At 40.1% G+C, this 17857-nt stretch overlaps 1 protein-coding gene across 1 annotated transcript in view; it reads left to right on the forward strand.

Annotated features, from left to right (window-relative positions):
- Positions 1 to 17857, forward strand: part of Polr2b (RNA polymerase II subunit B) — a 49660-nt gene that overhangs the window by 212 nt on the left and 31591 nt on the right. Inside the window, exons 2-6 of the mRNA XM_059274594.1 lie at positions 4509 to 4581; positions 6731 to 6881; positions 10590 to 10702; positions 10821 to 11040; positions 11370 to 11528. Coding sequence (XP_059130577.1) covers positions 4509 to 4581; positions 6731 to 6881; positions 10590 to 10702; positions 10821 to 11040; positions 11370 to 11528 — 716 coding nt within the window. The remainder of the gene's footprint in view (positions 1 to 4508; positions 4582 to 6730; positions 6882 to 10589; positions 10703 to 10820; positions 11041 to 11369; positions 11529 to 17857) is intronic.

Below are 17857 nucleotides of genomic sequence, written 5' to 3' on the forward strand. Positions count from 1 at the left end.
CACCTGCAGGGATGAAGGGTCTGCGCCTGCTAGCCCATCCCGGCCGCGGCGCGCGCCCCGCAGCCCTGTTCCTGCGCTTTAGCTGGGCTGGCTGGCAGTGTCGGCTCGGGGAACCTAGGGGTGTCCAGATTGCTCTCTGCATGGCCTCCTGTTAAATCTGCTATCACCTTCCAGAATATCGACATAGTGTGCAAATGCTCATTAGCTTTCGGGTGTTTTGACGTTGGTTGATTTCCTTTTCATCCCAGTCGACTTGAATATTGGTTATGAAGTCGAATTATTATTATTATTATTATTATTATTTACGGTACAGGGGGATTGAACCCAGGACCTGCATGTACTCTACTTCTGAGCCATATTCATATTCCTGAGCTCAAGTTTTGACCACGTCTTGGTGCTAGATATTGTTATACCCTGGAAATATTAGGGGCAAAGAATGGTTTCTGAGTTGACATTCCTTCACACTGTCTTCATTTTAAGTAAACGCCTTAGAAGATGGCCTTTAAGTGGTCTCTTACCATGGGATGACACAGTTCTTGGATGGTATGTATTCCATTTCACAAGGACATGTCTTCACTTTTCTTTTCATATGTACACTTCTTAATCCTACTCATTTTATTTTCATGTTATTGTGGGTTTTTCCCCTGCTCCGGGTATCCTATAACAGGCTGGTTTGGAACTCAGTCAGAGATCTTCCTATCTCTGTCCCTTGAGTGCTGAGATTAAAGGCTTGATCCTCATGTTGTATTTCTTTTTAAAGCCCCCTCTTTACTTCTCTGTGTTCAGACATCATTTTATTCCAGCTCCCAACTTTGTGGCCATCCGTACACATCTTTCCTTTTCTCGTGGAGATAATAGACTCAAAAGCTTCAGCTTTTTAAATTTCTTAAACGTCTCAATTTTATTCATATCTCATGGAAATCTATTAGAATCATTATATCCTCTTAAGTTACTCTAACTTGAAGGAAATGTAGAAGCTTTAAAATCTCGATTACATTTATTTATTTTGTATATATGTATGTGGATGCACTTGTGGCACATACCATATAGGTCCTGGGGTTTGAACTCAGGTCCTCGGGCTAGGTGGCAGTCATCTTTACCCCTGGAGCTATTTTGCCAGCCCTAAAAATGTTTCCAGTTTTCATCTCAGGACCTCTGCGACCCACTATAATCTGATTTTGTTGATGCTCCTATGTTAGAACAGCTTTTTCTGGGTGGTCTGTGGTTTCTTACTTGATAATTTAGATAGATACTTGAAGTCTTATTTAGGTCAGTTGTGGGAGCTCACAGAAGGCTACATCTGGAGGATTATCTTTAAATTGGAGTCCAAAAACCAACCAACCAGACAGACAAACATTATTCACCCACCCAACTCTCACCTACTTTTGTGGTATTCAAAATTGTTCATGATTTCCTCCTGAAAGCTACTCATCTGTTCTGCTACGTAACTTCCACTTAATCATTACTTTTTCTTTTACTTATTATTGTTTATATTCTCTGGATGATCTAATCCATTCTCCATGCTTGCATTTACTGTCCACTTGTGGATGACTTGAATACATTTTGTTTATTTAGACACGGTCTTTAGACTGTGTACCATAGGCTGGCATTGAACTACTGGAGATTTTCCTACCTTAGCCTCCCAGGTGCTGGGATTATGGGCATGACCTAACGTGCCTTGCAATTTAGTTGTCCTGAATATCTAACTCCTAATAGATAACTGGGATATCTCCGAGGCCCTCTAAACTCCCTACTATTCACTCTGACTCACTTTGTCTATATCTTACACACACACACACACACACACACAATAATACTGATTGAGATTGTGTCTCAGAAAATGTGAATGTGTGTGCACCTGCTTGTCTATTTATGCACCTCCTGTCTCAGCCTTCCTTGTGTCGTGATTACAGGTGTGTGCCAGTGTGCTTGGCTTTTTACATGGGTGCTGGAGATCTGGACTCAGTCTTCATGATTGTACAGTAAAGCACTTTGCCATCTGAGCAGTCTCCCCAGGGCCCTACCTTGCCTTTTCTTGAGTGTGCTGTGCTATCTTTCGGCATGATGTCTTTTGGGCAGGAGCCATCTTTCTTCATTCCTCCCTCCCTCACTGACTCCTTCTTGCCTGGTTTACTCTGGTTTTCAGCTTTTGGGAAGACTTTCTTGTCCTCTTTGGGTCCTGGTTAGGAATGTCCGTATTACTCTGTCTGTTGATTTCAACTTGTCTATTTCCCCAGTAGATGATCTCTGTTAATGCTACAGCCATCTTTATCTTGTGAAGGATGGTGACTTCTAGTGCCTGGGCCATAGTAAATGTTCATAGTCAATAAATGTTTGATGAATGAATGAATGCTCTTCTTGAATTCATTTTCCTTTACATGACTTTTTTTTTTTTCTCTTGAGACGGCTACTTACTATGCTTTTAGTTGGCCTGTAGCTTGCTATGAAGGCCAGGTTGGCATCAGACTCCCAGACATCTATCTGTCTCTGTCTCTCAAGTGCTGAGACTAAAGATATAAGCCACCACACTCAGCTTAACATGACTCTTAAACAGAGATGTCCCTTAATATCTTGACTTTGATCTTCTTTCTCTGCATAAACTTTCCCTATTTCTTACTAATTTGCTGATGACTCCAACTTTCCATATAGTATGAAACTTTTCCCTCGGTGTCTGGGATTGACTGCAGGTCTTGTCCATGCTAGGCAGCACTAGCACTGGGCTGCATCTCCAGTCCAGTGTGAAAGTTTATTTGAGTATCACGTTCCTTTTAAAAGTATCTGAAGAGTGAAACATGCTCTACAGAAGTATGTAGGGCTACTCTTACCATTTCCCTCTTTTTTCTTCTTTGAATTTACTTCTACATGGCAGTGATATTAAATACTTGATACTTTCAAAGCTAGAATCCACTGCTGTTTTACATACCAGTGTCTTTTCCATGTCATTCTAGAACATTCCAGAAGCATGTATTAAAATTACTTTGAACGTATATTAGATTTCTGAATAGAAAGCTCTTAAGCTTATAGATTAAAAAATAAAGTACAACAAACTTATTCTATCATAGAAGATGGGGCTAAATTTTTAAGGATACATTTTTTTCCAAGTACCTCTTTAATGTTTCTGTTCAATAGTAATTACTAATCCTTACATATAAGGAGAGGGATAAAACAAAATTTGTTACCTAAAAAAATGTCAATGGGGGTTGGAGAGATGGTTCACCAGTTAAGAGTGCTTGCTACTTGAGTCTAGAGGACCCAGGTTTGGTTCTTAGCACCCACACCAGGCAACTCACAGTTCTTGTAACTCCAGTTCAAGGGTATCTGATGTTCACTTTTGCCCTCCACAGACACCTGCACACACATGCATGTGCATGCATGCACACACATAATTAAAAATAAATATCTTTAAAGAAATGTTTGTGGAGGGCTGGGAATATAGCTTAATGGTAGAGCACTTGCCTAGCACATGTGAGACCCTTGATTTAATTCCCAGCTCTTCATAAAACAAAAAGGATCATGAGATTTGTTGGGAGAGTATTAGGAGTTTTTTAGTGACAGTTAAGGCTTCAGAGCAAACAAGTCAGAACTGCATTGCTTTTTCTGACATCTATCCTGAAACCGTATGACCTTATTCTAACAGCATTCTTTATTTACTGGAGAGTTGAAAATTACCTAAATTCAAGGAGAGGGTGTGTAGAACCTTGTATCTTTGTTTCTTTTTGAGACAGGTTCTCATGATGTAACTCAGGCTAGCCTGGAATTTATGGTGATCTCCTATCTCTTGCCTCCTGAGTGCTGGGATTACAGGTGTGCACCAGCATGCCTCTCAGACTCCTTATCTTAATAGTAAGAGTATCACATAGAAGAGCATGAGAGATAGGAAATATAGTCATGGCAATCTTTGGGAAATAGAGTCTATACAGACTAGGCATGTTGGCTCATGTCTTTAATCCCAGAACTTGGGAACAAGAGGCAGGAGGATCTCTAAGTTCAAGGCCAGTCTCTTCTACATAGTTCCAGACCAGCTAGTCTACATAATGAAACTCTGTCTCAAAGAAGAAAAAAAAATGTATACATATACACATATGTAGATTGTACATATGTGAACTATGCATATGTACATATATGAAATGTTGCTATAATAGGCCACCCTAGGGGGTTTCTCATTTATTGAAATTCTTTTCTGTCTCCTAATCCTTGCCTCCAGTCTCTGAGGGCCTTATTAGTCAGAGGACTCTGATCTGGCTCCTGCTTAGCTCTTAGTATGTGAATTTTCTGGAACAGACAGAAATTACAAACTCACCCAACTTAACTGAAGCTTTGTTGTTAAAAACTCTGTGTATAGGAAGAATATTAATGTGACATAGACGTATGTCATTAATTGTCTGAAACTCTAGGAAAGTGGGATGAAATGACTGTTTTATTCAGCAGAGTGCTAGTTTACTTCATGGGGGTAAGGTGTGAACCAGTGGCATCTTACTGCCAATGAGCAGAATGTTTTGTTTTTGCAGATATGCAATATGATGAGGATGATGATGAAATCACTCCAGATTTGTGGCAAGAAGCATGCTGGATCGTGATCAGGTAACTTTAGACCAAACTGAACAGGTTCTAGTAGATACTGTAAGATGTGAGGGATGTTCTATTACTCTGTACCTTATAGATAGATCTTGCTGGGCCTTCTGTGCTTACTTAGGTACTTACCATGTATTAGTTACTTACAAGGGCTGCTTTGTTTTATCCAGACAGTACTGTATGCAGCTCTGGATGCTATAGACTGGCTGGCTTTGAATTTGTGGCACTCTGGCTTCAGCCTCCTGAGTTCTGGGGTTGTAGGTGTGCATCACTGTATCTGGCTGTATTTATTTATTTTAAATATTTCCATCTTAGAGAAAAGCTAAAAAATTAATTTATGGTCTTCATTAGAGCCCCTAATATTTACCTTATACTACATCCCCCCCCCCTTTTTTTTTTTTAAATTTTTTCAAGACAAGGTTTCTCTGTGTAACAGCCCTGGCTGTCCTGGAATTCACTTTATAGACCAGGCTGGCCTTAAACTCACAGAGATCCGCCTGTCTCTGCTTCCTGAGTGCTGGTATTAAAGTCATGCACCACCACATCCAGCCTACATTTTCTTTTTCCTCTCTGTGCATTTCCCTCTAGAAACATTGGAGAGTAAGTAGCAGATACTCTTACATAATTACAATACAGGGCAATAATCTTTTAACCTACAGAATCTATTCACATTTTGCTAGTTATCTCACTTTTTTTTAATTTTTATTTTTATTTTGCAATACAATTCAGTTCTACATATCAGCCACGGATTCCCTTGTTCTCCCCGCTCCAGTTCCCCTCACCTTCCCCCCAGCCCACTCCCCATTCCCACCTCCTCCAGGGCAAAGCCTCCCCCGTGGACTGAGATCAACCTGGTAGACTCAGTCCAGGTAGGTCCAGTCCCCTCCTCCCAGTCTCACTTGTTTTTATAGCAAAGCAAAAAACTTTTTTTTCCCCCTCTCATCCTGGACCTAGGGCTATCTACTAGAATTAGTTTTTTGAGGCAGGGTCTCATTGTGTAGGCCAACCTGAGCTGGAACTTGCTGCCTCAGTTCTATGAGTGTTACACATTTTGTAATTGTTTTTAGGTATTTTCTTTCCCTCTTCTTTTTTTCTTTTTCTTTTTTTTCGATACAGTTTCTCTGTAGCCAGTTTCCCTGGCTGTCCTGGAACTCACTCTGTAGACCAGGATGGCCTTGAACTCACAGAGACCCACCTGCCTCTGCCTCCTGAGTGCTGGGATTAAAGGCGTGCACCACCACATCTGGTTTGTTTTTAGTTTTTTATTTTATTTTATTTTTTTTGTGTTTATATGCCTGTGTGAGTTTGTGCGCTGTGTATGCAGGTGTCCACGGAGGCCAGAAGAGGGCATGAGATTCCCTGGAACTGGAGTTAGAGATGATTGTGAGCCACCATGTGGGTACTGAATTTGGCTCCTATGGAAGAGCTGCCTGCTCTTTACCAAGGAGCTATGTCTCTAGCACCAGGAATATGGACTCTTGACTACTGAACCATCTCTTCAGCCCCATACATTTTGTTTCAAGGCTTATTTTTCTGCCTCCTTCAATCTGAAACAGTTTCTCAGCATGTATTTTTTAAAAATAAGAACTCAGGTCCATTGTTTTGTACAGTACTTGTGGGTTGTGGTTTGTCTGACTTTCTTTGTAATTGTGTAGTGTACTATATTAGGTTCACTTACTATATTATTTGTGATGCTAATCTAATTCCATGTTTTTAAATTACTATAAATGAGTAAAGTCACACATCCAAGTTGTAGTTCAGTCCAAATTCCTACCCATTTGTAAGTGTAATTGAGCTGAAGTAAAACGTAGGAAGAAGTTCGCGCAAAAGCAAGTAAGGGATAAAGTAATACCCTGTTATGTTAGGAAGCTACACACTTACCAGTGTGATCACGACACCGACAGTCACATTGTATGTAGTAACATCTCAATAGGAAAGCAAAGCTGGCTTATAGTTCTTCTGTTGCACTTTAGTTATTTTGCCCACTTTTCCCTCCAAAACATAATAATGTCTACAGTACTCCTGGCCTTATGCAGTGATTGTCATATATTGATTGACATTTCATCGAGTATTTGTTGAATTGCATTAAATGGAAATGGGGAAATATGCTAAAAAACAAATTGAGTTGCAACTGATAATGAACTTAATATTTTCCTAGTTCTTACTTTGATGAAAAAGGCTTGGTCAGACAACAGTTGGATTCCTTCGATGAGTTCATTCAGATGTCTGTTCAAAGAATTGTGGAAGATGCACCGCCGATTGACCTGCAGGCTGAAGCTCAGCACGCCAGTGGAGAGGTTGAAGAGCCGGTAAGAAGGTTGCTTTAATGTTGCACAGGTGAAGGAGAGTATTGGCCTGGGTCTCAGTCCAATGCCACCCAGTCCAATACCATCATACCTCTCTCAGTAGCATTTGCAGTGTATGTACAACACATCCACTTAGCTCTGGATTTAATCTAAGACCTTAATCTCCCTTCACGTAGTATGTATCTTTGGTATTAGGATGGACTGTCAGGCCTTGTTCACACTAGGTAAAGACTACCCTGAGCTCTGTCTCTTTTCTTTTTTAGTTTTTATTTCATGGCACGGTCTTGGTAAGTTGCCCAGGCTGGCCTTGAATGGGCTCTGTTGCCAGGCTGGCTTTGAACTCTATAGCCTCCTGCCTCAGTCTTCCTAGTAGCTGGGATTTACAGGCATGCACCCCCACACACCCTCAGTGAATCATTAGTAGTTGGGAAGAGAACACTCTGTATGAACACCTACCGAAAGAAGTGAGCTGGAAATATGTTGCTTTAGATGATCCACGTCTGATCTTTTGATCCTCTGCAGTCTAAGAATTGTAGCTTGAAGGACTATTTCTCACTGGTTTACTTGTCTAGGACAAAGTGTCTTTCTCTAACTAGGGCTGGCCTTGAATTCATGATCCTCTTGACTGAGCTTTCTTGAGTAGTGGAATAACAGATGTGCTACCATGCCTAGCCTCTTGATTTTTATTTATTGCATGGAATACATGATCACAATATGAGATCAAAAAGGGAAATTACTCAGGTATAATAGCTGGTTTAATTTCTTCACTTAACAATTTTTAATTTATAATAGGCATTTTTTGAATTATTTATGTCATAGCAATGGTATAATCTTATGTTTTTGGTTTTTTTTAAATAAGTGTTTTAAAGAAGTCCAAAATAATGACTGACCATCAGCAGTTTCAGAGAAGTAGAGAGGCAACTGTGGGAACATGTTGTGTTCTGAGAGACAGGGAAATTGTAAAGCTGCATGAAGTAGGGACAGTCTCCAAAAGAGAGTTAGAGAAAGAAAGGTCACTATTTCTAGCCAGTCTAGTCTCTTTTCTCTAGATTGTAGTCTAAGGGCTCATCTATTACTCTTATTCTAGTTGGAGCTGCTGCACAGAATTTTGCCTTAAAAGCAAAAGTAAATTGGCTTTTCAGGGACTGTGCTAGAAAAGGTACCATAATGTACCTTTTTAAATCCCTGGGTCATTTTCTCTTCATGGTCTCTGCATAAGAGGAGAGTTAAAAGTTACACAAATTCTGAGTGCCAGTATGGTAAATACTGCAGGAAGAAGCCATTTCTAAGGCTTGACTGATTGGAAAAGACGGGAACTTCAGTTGACAATGAAGGCAGGAATAACTTCTCAGCAAAGGTGGCTTAGGTGTTTCCAAAAGAAAATAGTTGATATACTTAGCTTGAGTATTGGGTGGCACCCGCAGTAAGCATTGGGTGACATTTGATGTGTCTGGTTTTGAGAGGTCTTAGGGGAAGATATGATGCAGCTAGATCCTCAAAGGAGAAATGTTGAAGGATTGTCAAAGGAATGTGTAACATATAGAAAGGTCACTATAAATGGAAAGGTCTGGAGACAAGTGAAGATTGTGCAGTAGCCTACACTTGAGGTGGTATCTAGGGTGATGGTGGACATGAGGAGTGGACAACAGTCGCTTTCCCTTGGTTCGCTGACTGTTCCAACTCTCTTTGTCTTTTACTCTAGCCTGGGAGAGGAGTGTCAGTAGTATTTCCTGCATAAGTACCCGCTTAGTCCTCTCTAAGACTTGGTAATGAGAGAAATCCTGCATTTATTTCTTTCAAAATAGTTCTTTCCATGGATTGCTTTATTAGGCAGCAGATAAATGTTAAAAGACTTTGTTTTTTGTGGTAATGGGAATCACAGATGGGACTTCACATAGGCCAGGTAAGGGTTCTACCACTGAGCTGTATCCTTGGCCTTAAGATAGATGTTTCATTGAAATGCCTTTTCCCCTTTCTCAGACTGAGCTGTAGTCAGTCAGATTGGAAGTCACTTTTTTCTTTCGAGACAGGGTTTCTCTGTGTAGCTTCTTGGTGCCTGTCCTGGATCTCACTCTGTAGACCAGGCTGGCCTCGAACTCACAGAGATCCGCCTGCCTCTGCCTCCCAAGTGCTGGGATTAAAGGCGTGCGCCACCACGGCCCGGCGGAAGTCACTTTTATAGGAAAGTTTGGGTTGTAAAAACAGGACTAATTGAAGAGTTTTGGTTTTTTTTTCCTCCTCTAATGTCCTGTTGATTAGGGAAACCTCTTTCTGAATGAATTTATCTTTTTGTTGTTGTTATTGTTCTTTGACGCTGTAATTTCCATCCTCACAAAGGAAAGTGTACATGAAAATGTGTAGATCATTACTAGAAATCAGTTTTGATTTGCAGTATCTTTCTGCACTTCTGCACTACAGTGCCATCATGTTACACATAAATGTCCTAGCTCATGTTTTCGAGAGTATCAACAGGGCTGAGAAGACAAATGCCAGGTCCTTATCAGGCTGTGTGCCAAAGTCCTTCACAGTCCCGTTTCTGACCGTCATAATGGAGTGTTGTTACATTGGTGAATTTGAAATCATCGATGATTTCAGAAGCAGAAAAATGCTTGTGCACCTCACAGGTGGGGAAAGAAATGTGGAATGCTCAGCCCCAGATTTGAGTAGCACTAAGATCTATAAATGTCGAATATGCTGCCATTCTGTCTGTTTGGTTTCATGGTACTGACAGCCTCAGCCAGCATCCTGTTCCCTGAGGAAGCAGGATGAAAATACACAGGAGAAAATTTTGGGGTCCTTATCTAGGGAAGTAAAACATAAGTAAAATGCCTCCATGGGGCCAAAATCAGTTTTGATTTTTTTTTGGAAATAAATTTAGAGAGGATGCCATATGCAGTTTTTGTTTACTTATGGTAGCTGAAGTCTGTTTGAGCCAGGCATAGTAATGTATGCCTGGAATCTGAGCGTGTGAGGGAAGAGGCAGGAGGGTCAGGACTTGAAAGCCAGCCTTGGATATAATGTCAAGATAGATAGTGAGGCCATTTTGAGCTAAATGAGATCCTTTCTCAACTCTCCCACTCCCAATAAAAAAAGACTTGATTGTCTTCTTTAAGGAAGCAATCAGATATAAGAGAACATCCCTGTGGGCTGGAGAGATGAATGATCTGAGTTTGGTTCCTTGCACTCCTGTTGAGTGTCTCACACCCTCTTTTGGCTTCCTTAGGTACCTACACAGGCGGCATTCACTTCCAAAGACAATATATACATTATCCAGAAATAGAATTTTTTTTTAAGACTTGCTTTGTAGACCAGGCTAGCCTCAAACTCAGGGAAATCTGCCTGCCCCTGCCTCCTGAGTGCTGGGATTAAAGGTATGTGCCACCATGGCTGGCATAAAAATATATCATAACAAAAAAGGACAAAACCTTTTCACTGTAATATAAATTTTAAGTTTAGAGTGTTCTCACATTAGTAAAATTGATTAATTTTTATCAGTTTGTAGAGTTGCTTCTACTTAAAATGCTAATGTCAATTAAAAAGGAGTCATTAAACTTTTAATGTGTGTTTTGAAACAGGATCTTGCTATGTAGCCAAACCTGGCTTTAAACTCCTAATTCTCTCACCTTGGTCTTCAAGACATACACTAAGAGCCTGGCCTTCAAAACTTGTATAAGGAAAATTATTCTTTTCATGCTTTTTGTTTAATTTCAGCCAAGATATTTACTGAAATTTGAACAAATTTACCTCTCCAAACCTACTCATTGGGAAAGAGATGGTGCCCCTTCACCAATGATGCCAAATGAAGCCAGGTTAAGAAATCTCACGTAAGAGATTCCTTTTTCTTTGTTATCACTTGACGTCGAGTAAAATTCAGAAAATGTGCCTTAACTGGTTGCTTTCGCAGACAACTCACGGCCACCTCTGACCCACTTTTATTGGCAGGTACTCGGCTCCGCTTTATGTTGACATAACCAAGACCGTCATTAAAGAGGGCGAGGAGCAGCTGCAGACCCAGCACCAGAAAACCTTCATAGGGAAGATCCCAATCATGCTGCGCTCCACCTACTGTCTACTGAATGGCCTAACAGACCGTGACCTGTGTGAGCTGAATGAGTGTCCCCTGGATCCCGGGGGCTACTTTATTATTAATGGATCAGAAAAGGTACGGTGGCGCTAATAAAGATGGTTAACAGTTAAATTATTACAGTTCAATTAAAAAGTGTACCTGCTCGGGGGTGGAGACGGTAAAGAGGATAAGTGCACTTGCTACTCTTGCGGAGGATCAGAATCTGGTTTCCAGTGCCCCCACATGGAGTGGCATAATCATCTGTAATTCCATTTCCAGAAATTTGGCCAGTTGTTGAAGCTTGTATATTTTTATAAAGTATGAGCCTGTATGACCGACTAAATAACTATGCAGGTTTTACTTCTTGCCACTTTAGTGAATGGCGTTTTGGGTTCCTTGGCTGTAACTTTTTACTGTGTCTGTAGGTTCTGATAGCTCAAGAGAAAATGGCAACAAACACAGTCTACGTGTTTGCCAAAAAGGATTCCAAATACGCCTACACAGGAGAATGTCGATCGTGTCTGGAGAATTCTTCCCGACCCACCAGTACCATATGGGTTAGCATGCTGGCCAGAGGAGGACAGGTATGCTGTGGCCTGGGGTGTGGTGTTTGGGCTGTTCCTTTGTGTTTACGTTTTTTATTTTTGTACTGAGCATTGAACCTAGGACCTTGTACATTCTAGGAAAGTGCTCTATCACTGAGCTACATCCCAGCTCTGTCTTATTTCTTGTTTTATAATTTATCAGACTTACTTTCTTTTTTAAGATTTTTGTTTTTTGAGCCAGGGTCTCACTGTGTAGCTCAGTTTGTCCTGGAACTCACTATGTAGACCAGGCTAGTCTTGAACTTACAGAGGCCTGCTTCTGACTCTGAAGTGTGGGGATTAAAAAGTGTGTGCCACTGTGCCTGAATTATTTTTAATTATGTGTATGTGTGTGTTTATATGTGGATATGTGCATGTGAGTGCAGTTGCTTAAAAAGGATCTCTTTGGAGCTGTAGTTACAGGCAGTTAGGAGCTGCCCAATGTTGGTGGTGGGAATTGACTTTTCTGCAAGAGCAGTACATGCTCTTAGCCCTTGAGATTATTTTCTTAACTATATAGATAGTTAAGGTGGCGCATGCCTTTAATCCCAACACTCGGGAGGCAGAGGCAGGAGGATCTCTGTGAGTTTGAGGCCAGCCTGGGCTACAGAGTACCAGGAAAGATTCCAAAGCTACACAGAGAAACCCTGTCTCAAAAAAAACCAACCCCCCCAAAAAAAATTACATTTATTTAGTGTGTGTATGTGCATGTGCACACATGCCACAGTGCATGTTTGAGGAGAACTTGGATAATCAGTTCTTTTACCAATGTCCCCTTCTATTTTCATATGTGAGTTCTGTTTTAGGCAAGACAATTTTGGATGTGGTAACTGTATGATATAGGATTGTTTTTTAATCTTCTGCTTGTCCTGAAGTAAAATCTCTGTGTGTATGTGTGTGTGTGTGTGTGTGTGTGTGTGTGTGTGTGCACTTGTGCTTACATGCGTGCATGTTCATGTGGAGGCTGGAAAACAACCTTGAATGTCATTCCTGAGAAACCCTCCACTTTGTTTTTTTGAGAGTCTCATTGAGCTACAGCTCTCTGAATAGAATAAGGTTGCTAACCAATTAACCCCAAGAATCCCTCTGTCTCTGCTTTCCCATCCTGGAGATTACAAGTAGAAGCCATCACACGTAGCTTCTTATTTTGAAATTTGTATTTGTGTTTTTCCTGCATGTATATCTGTGCCACGTGTGTGCTGTGCTCACAGAGGCCAGAAGAGGGTGTTGGATCCCCTGAGGCTGGAGTTACAGATGGTTGTGAGCTGCCATGTGGGTTCTGGGATGCAAACCTGGATCCTCGGGAAGAGCAGTGCTCTCAACCCGTCCACAGCTTTTTGTGTGAATTCTGGAGATGAATCTCAGGCCCTCACGCTTGCTGTAGCAGATCCTTCACTGACTGAGGCATCTTCTCAGTCTGCTGAAGTGCTATTTAAAAATAAAATTTGATTTATTTTATTATGTGTATGGGAGCCTGCATGAATGCCTGTGTACTACATGCATACCTGATGTCCAGGGAAGCCAGAAGAGGGGTCTCTTGGAACTGGAGTTAAAGATGGTTGAGCTCTGCCATGTGGGTACTGGGAATTGAACCTGGGTCCTCTGGTAGAACAGCCAGCATTCTTACTTGACGAGTCTTCTCTTCAGTCACTAAGACCACTTTTAAAATATTTTTTCTCCCCCCCCCTTTTTTCACAGCTGTTTAAATTATTTATTTATTTATTTATTTATTTATTTATTTATTTATTTATTTATCATTAAATGCCAAATGCTGTTTATTGAAGGAGGGAAGAGATCTTAAATAAAGGCTTACAGCACAATGGGAGAACCTTGGAGGACAGAAGTTCGTATGATGTTTTACAATCTTGCATCTAAGCTGTTAACGCCCATTATGCAGGATACACAGACAAGGAACTTCCCTTAAGCATTCAGGAGGGTGGAACCCGGCAGGGAATTAGCATAGGGAGGATATCAAGGTCAAGGTCAGCAAGCAAGGCAACAGTTACCCAAAACGGGGGCCAGGGACCTACAGGTCCCCCTTTTACTAAAAAATGAGCTTCTGACTTAGGTTGTGTGAGCACCCCCCAAGCATTACCCGTCTCTGAATACTCATTATCATACAGGCTCAATCGTGTCTGAGCTGCAGAGTTAACTGCTGCCAAAGATCTCAAAGTGGCACTGGGCTTGCAATCTGTGTGTTCGACACAGAAAAGACCAACAGAGGTCTTATCCCACCCATAGCCAGTAGGCTAAAGGCAACTGAGCCATTCCCTTCCTTAACGAGCATTTACTGCAAATTGGAGTCCTTGTAAGAATGTATCCCAGAAGCAAATGGAACTTGAGTTTATAAATTTATAATTTTCAAAGCCGATCGAGTTTATAAGTTTATAATTTTCAAAGCCGATCAAAATATATATAACTATTGAATTAAATTTATCATGCCCAATAGAATGAAAGATTAACTAACTGTGGTAGCTACTTTTGCTGCCAGGGTCTCCACTATGCTAGCTGTAGTAAGCTATTATGAAATGGTAATCCCAGAAACAGTAACAGCGGTGGCTGCCATTGCTATAATAGCAACAACGGCAGCAGCAATGTCAAATTCTCTTCTGGAGTGTGTGGACATTCACTGGCATGGATACAACTCCAGTAACACAAACTACCAAGGCCCATTTTTCTTGATCCCAGCATGACTTAAGCTGGCAGCTCTTCTGGAGAATCCAACCTCATGGCTACAGTTCCTAGGCTTACATTAATGCTTGCCAAAGCTGGCCATATTGGGCTCTCAATCCCCATTGGCATCAGAAGGGTAGAGTTTTTCATGAAGACCCAATAGGTCTCTGTCATGTTGGGCTTCAGCAGCAGCCACAGGGCGCGTTCAGTGCTCAGGAATCCAAAGAGGAACCTCATTGTCCTGAGGAAAGACATAAACAGAACCCTGGGCCCACACCAACACTAGATCGGGTCTCCTCCAAGTGCTAGTAGAAAGATCCTTCCATCGCTCCAGAGGGTGATTTGCAACAGGAGACCTCCAATGCTTATCTGTAGCGGATACTCCAGCAGAATCCACCGATAAAAAATTTAAAATATATAAAACAAGGGAAAGAATAGAATGTGGAGAGGAATGATGAGTCCGTAGTTCCCCCTTTTTTTACTTTAGTAAAATATGTTTGTTTGTTTTTTTAATAGTTCAAATTTTTCTTTTTATTTTCTTTTTATTTTTTAAAATTAATTAATTTATTTTTCTATTTTCAGCTTGATACAGTATGTATTCTTATCTTAATAGTGAAATGTTTCATTGAGGCTTGCTCAGTAATTGAGTAAAACCGAAATTTATTATAAGCCACAGTCGTCCTAGGGACCTCCATGCTATATATATAGCCTCCATGGTTCTGTGGGTTGTAATCTGATTGATCTTTATTTTATATAGAATCCACTTATGAGTGAGTACATACCATGTTTGTCCTTCTGGGTTTGGGTTACCTCACTCAGGATGATTTTTTCTAGTTCCATCCATTTGCCTGCAAATTTCATGCTTTCATTGTTTTTCTCTGCTGAGTAGTACTCCATTGTGTATATGTACCACATTTTCTTAATCCATTCTTCAGTTGACGGGCATCTAGGTTGTTTCCAGGTTCTGGCTATTACAAATAGTGCTGCTATGAACATAGTAGAGCATGTATCTTTGTGGTATGAATCAGCATTCCTTGGGTATATGCCCAAGAGTGATATGGCTGGGTCTTGAGGTAGTTCGATTCCTAATTTTCTGAGAAACCACCATACTGATTTCCACAGTGGTTGTACTACCATGCATTCCCACCAACAGTGGAGGAGTGTTCCCCTTGCTCCACATCCTCTCCAACATTGACTGTCATTAGTATTTTTGATCATAGCTATTCTGACAGATGTAAGGTGGTATCTCAGAGTCGTTTTGATTTGCATTTCTCTGATGATTAAGGATGTTGAGCATTTCTTTAAATGTCTTTCAGCCATTTGTGATTCTTGTTTTGTGAATTCTCTGTTTAGTTTTTTAGCCCATTTTTTAATTGGATTGTTTAGTATTTTGATGTCTAGTTTCTTGAGTTCTTTATATACTGTGGAGATCAATCCTCTGTCAGATGTGGGGTTGGTGAAGATCTTTTCCCGTTCTGTAGGCTGTCTTTTTGTCTTATTGACTGTGTCTTTCGCCCTGCAAAAGCTTCTCAGTTTCAAGAGGTCCCATTTATTAATTGTTGTGCTCAGGGTCTGTGCTGTTGGTGTTATATTTAGGAAGTGGTCTCTGGTGCCAATGCGTTCAAGAGTACTTCCTACTTTCTTTTCTATTAAGTTTAGTGTAACTGGATTTATGTTGAGGTCTTTGATCCACTTGGACTTGAGTTTTGTGCATGGTGACAGATATGGATCTATTTGTAATCTTTTACATATTGACATCCAGTTATGCCAGCACCATTTGTTGAAGATACTTTCTTTTTTCCATTGTATAGTTTTGGCTTCTTTGTCAAAAATCAGGTGTTCATATGTGCATGAATTAATGTCAGGGTCTTCAATTCGATTCCATTGGTCCGTATGTCGGTTTTTATACCAGTACCAAGCTGTTTTTATTACTATAGCTCTATAGTAGAGCTTGAGGTCAGGGATGGTGATGCCTCCAAAGGTTGCTTTATCATATAGGATTCTTTTAGCTATCCTGGGTCTTTTTTTTTCCATATGAAGTTGAGTATTTTTCTTTCCAAGTCTGTGAAGAATTGTGTTGGGATTTTGATGAGGATTGCATTGAATCTGTAGATTGTGTTTGGTAAGATTGCCATTTTTACTGTGTTAATCCTACCTATCCATAAGCATGGGAGATCCTTCCATTTTCTGATATTGTCTTCAATTTCTTTCTTTAGAGATTTAAAGTTCTTATCAAAAAGGTCCTTCACTTGTTTAGTTAGTGTTATCCCAAGGTATTTTATATTATTTGTGGCTATTGTGAAGGGTGATGTTTCTCTGACTTCTTTCTCAGCCCTTTTATCATTTGTGTATAGGAGGGCTATTGATTTTTTTGAGTTGATCTTGTATCCTGCCACTTTACTGAAGGAGTTTATCAGCTGTAGGAGTTCCTTGGTAGAATTTTTGGGGTCACTTATGTATACTATCATATCATCTGCAAATAGTGAAAGTTTGACTTCTTCCTTTCCAGTTTGTATCCCTTTGATCTCCTTTTGTTGTCTTATTGCTCTAGCTAGAACTTCTAGTACTATATTGAATAAATATGAGGAGAGTGGACAGCCTTGTCTTGTTCTTGATTTTAGTGGTATCGCTTTGAGTTTCTCTTTGTTTAATTTGATGTTGGCTGTTGGTTTGCTATAAATTGCCTTTATTATGTTTAGAATGTTCCTTGTATTCCTGATCTCTCTAAGACCTTTATCATGAAGGGGTGTTGGATTTTGTCAAAGGCTTTTTCAGCATCTAATGAGATGATCATGTGGTTTTTTTCTTTCAGTTTGTTTATATAATGTATTACATTGACAGATTTTCGTATGTTGAACCACCCTTGCATCCCTGGGATGAATCCTACTTGGTCGTGATGGATAATTTTTTTGATGTATTCTTGGATTCGGTTTGCCAATATTTTGTTGAGTATTTTTGCATCAATGTTCATGAGGGAGATTGGTCTGTAATTCTTTTTCTTTGTTGCATCTTTGTGTGGTTTGGGTATCAGGGTAATTGTAGTCTCATAAAAAGAGTTTGGTAGTGTTCCTTCTGTTTCTATTGTGTGGAACAATTTGAAGAGTATTAGTATTAGTTCTTCTTTGAAAGTCTGGTAGAATTCTGCACTGAAACCATCTGGTCCTGAGCTTTTTTTGGTTGGGAGACTTTTGATGACTGTTTCTATTTCTTTAGGGGTTATTGGTCTATTTAAATGGTTTATCTGGTCTTGGTTTAATTTTGGTATGTGGTATCTATCCAGAAAATTGTCCATTTCTTCCAGATTTTCCATTTTTTGTGGAGTACAGGTTTTTGAAGTATGATTTGATGATTCTCTGGATTTCCTCATTGTCTGTTGTTATGTCTCCCTTTTCATTTCTGATTTTGTTAATTTGGGTGCTCTCTCTTTGCCTTTTGGTTAATTTGGCTTAGGGGTTTGTCTGTCTTGTTGATTTTTTTCAAAGAACCAACTCTGTTTCATTGATTTTTTTTTTTTTTTTTTTGTATTGTTCTCTTGTTTTCTATTTCATTGATTTCAGCCCTCAATTTGATTATTTCCTGGCGTCTATTTCTCCTGGGTGAGTTTGTTTCTTTTTGTTCTAGAGCTTTCAGTTGTGCTGTTAATTCATTGGTATGGG

Source organism: Peromyscus eremicus, chromosome 10, assembly GCF_949786415.1.
Source record: "Peromyscus eremicus chromosome 10, PerEre_H2_v1, whole genome shotgun sequence".
NCBI lineage: Eukaryota > Metazoa > Chordata > Mammalia > Rodentia > Cricetidae > Peromyscus > Peromyscus eremicus.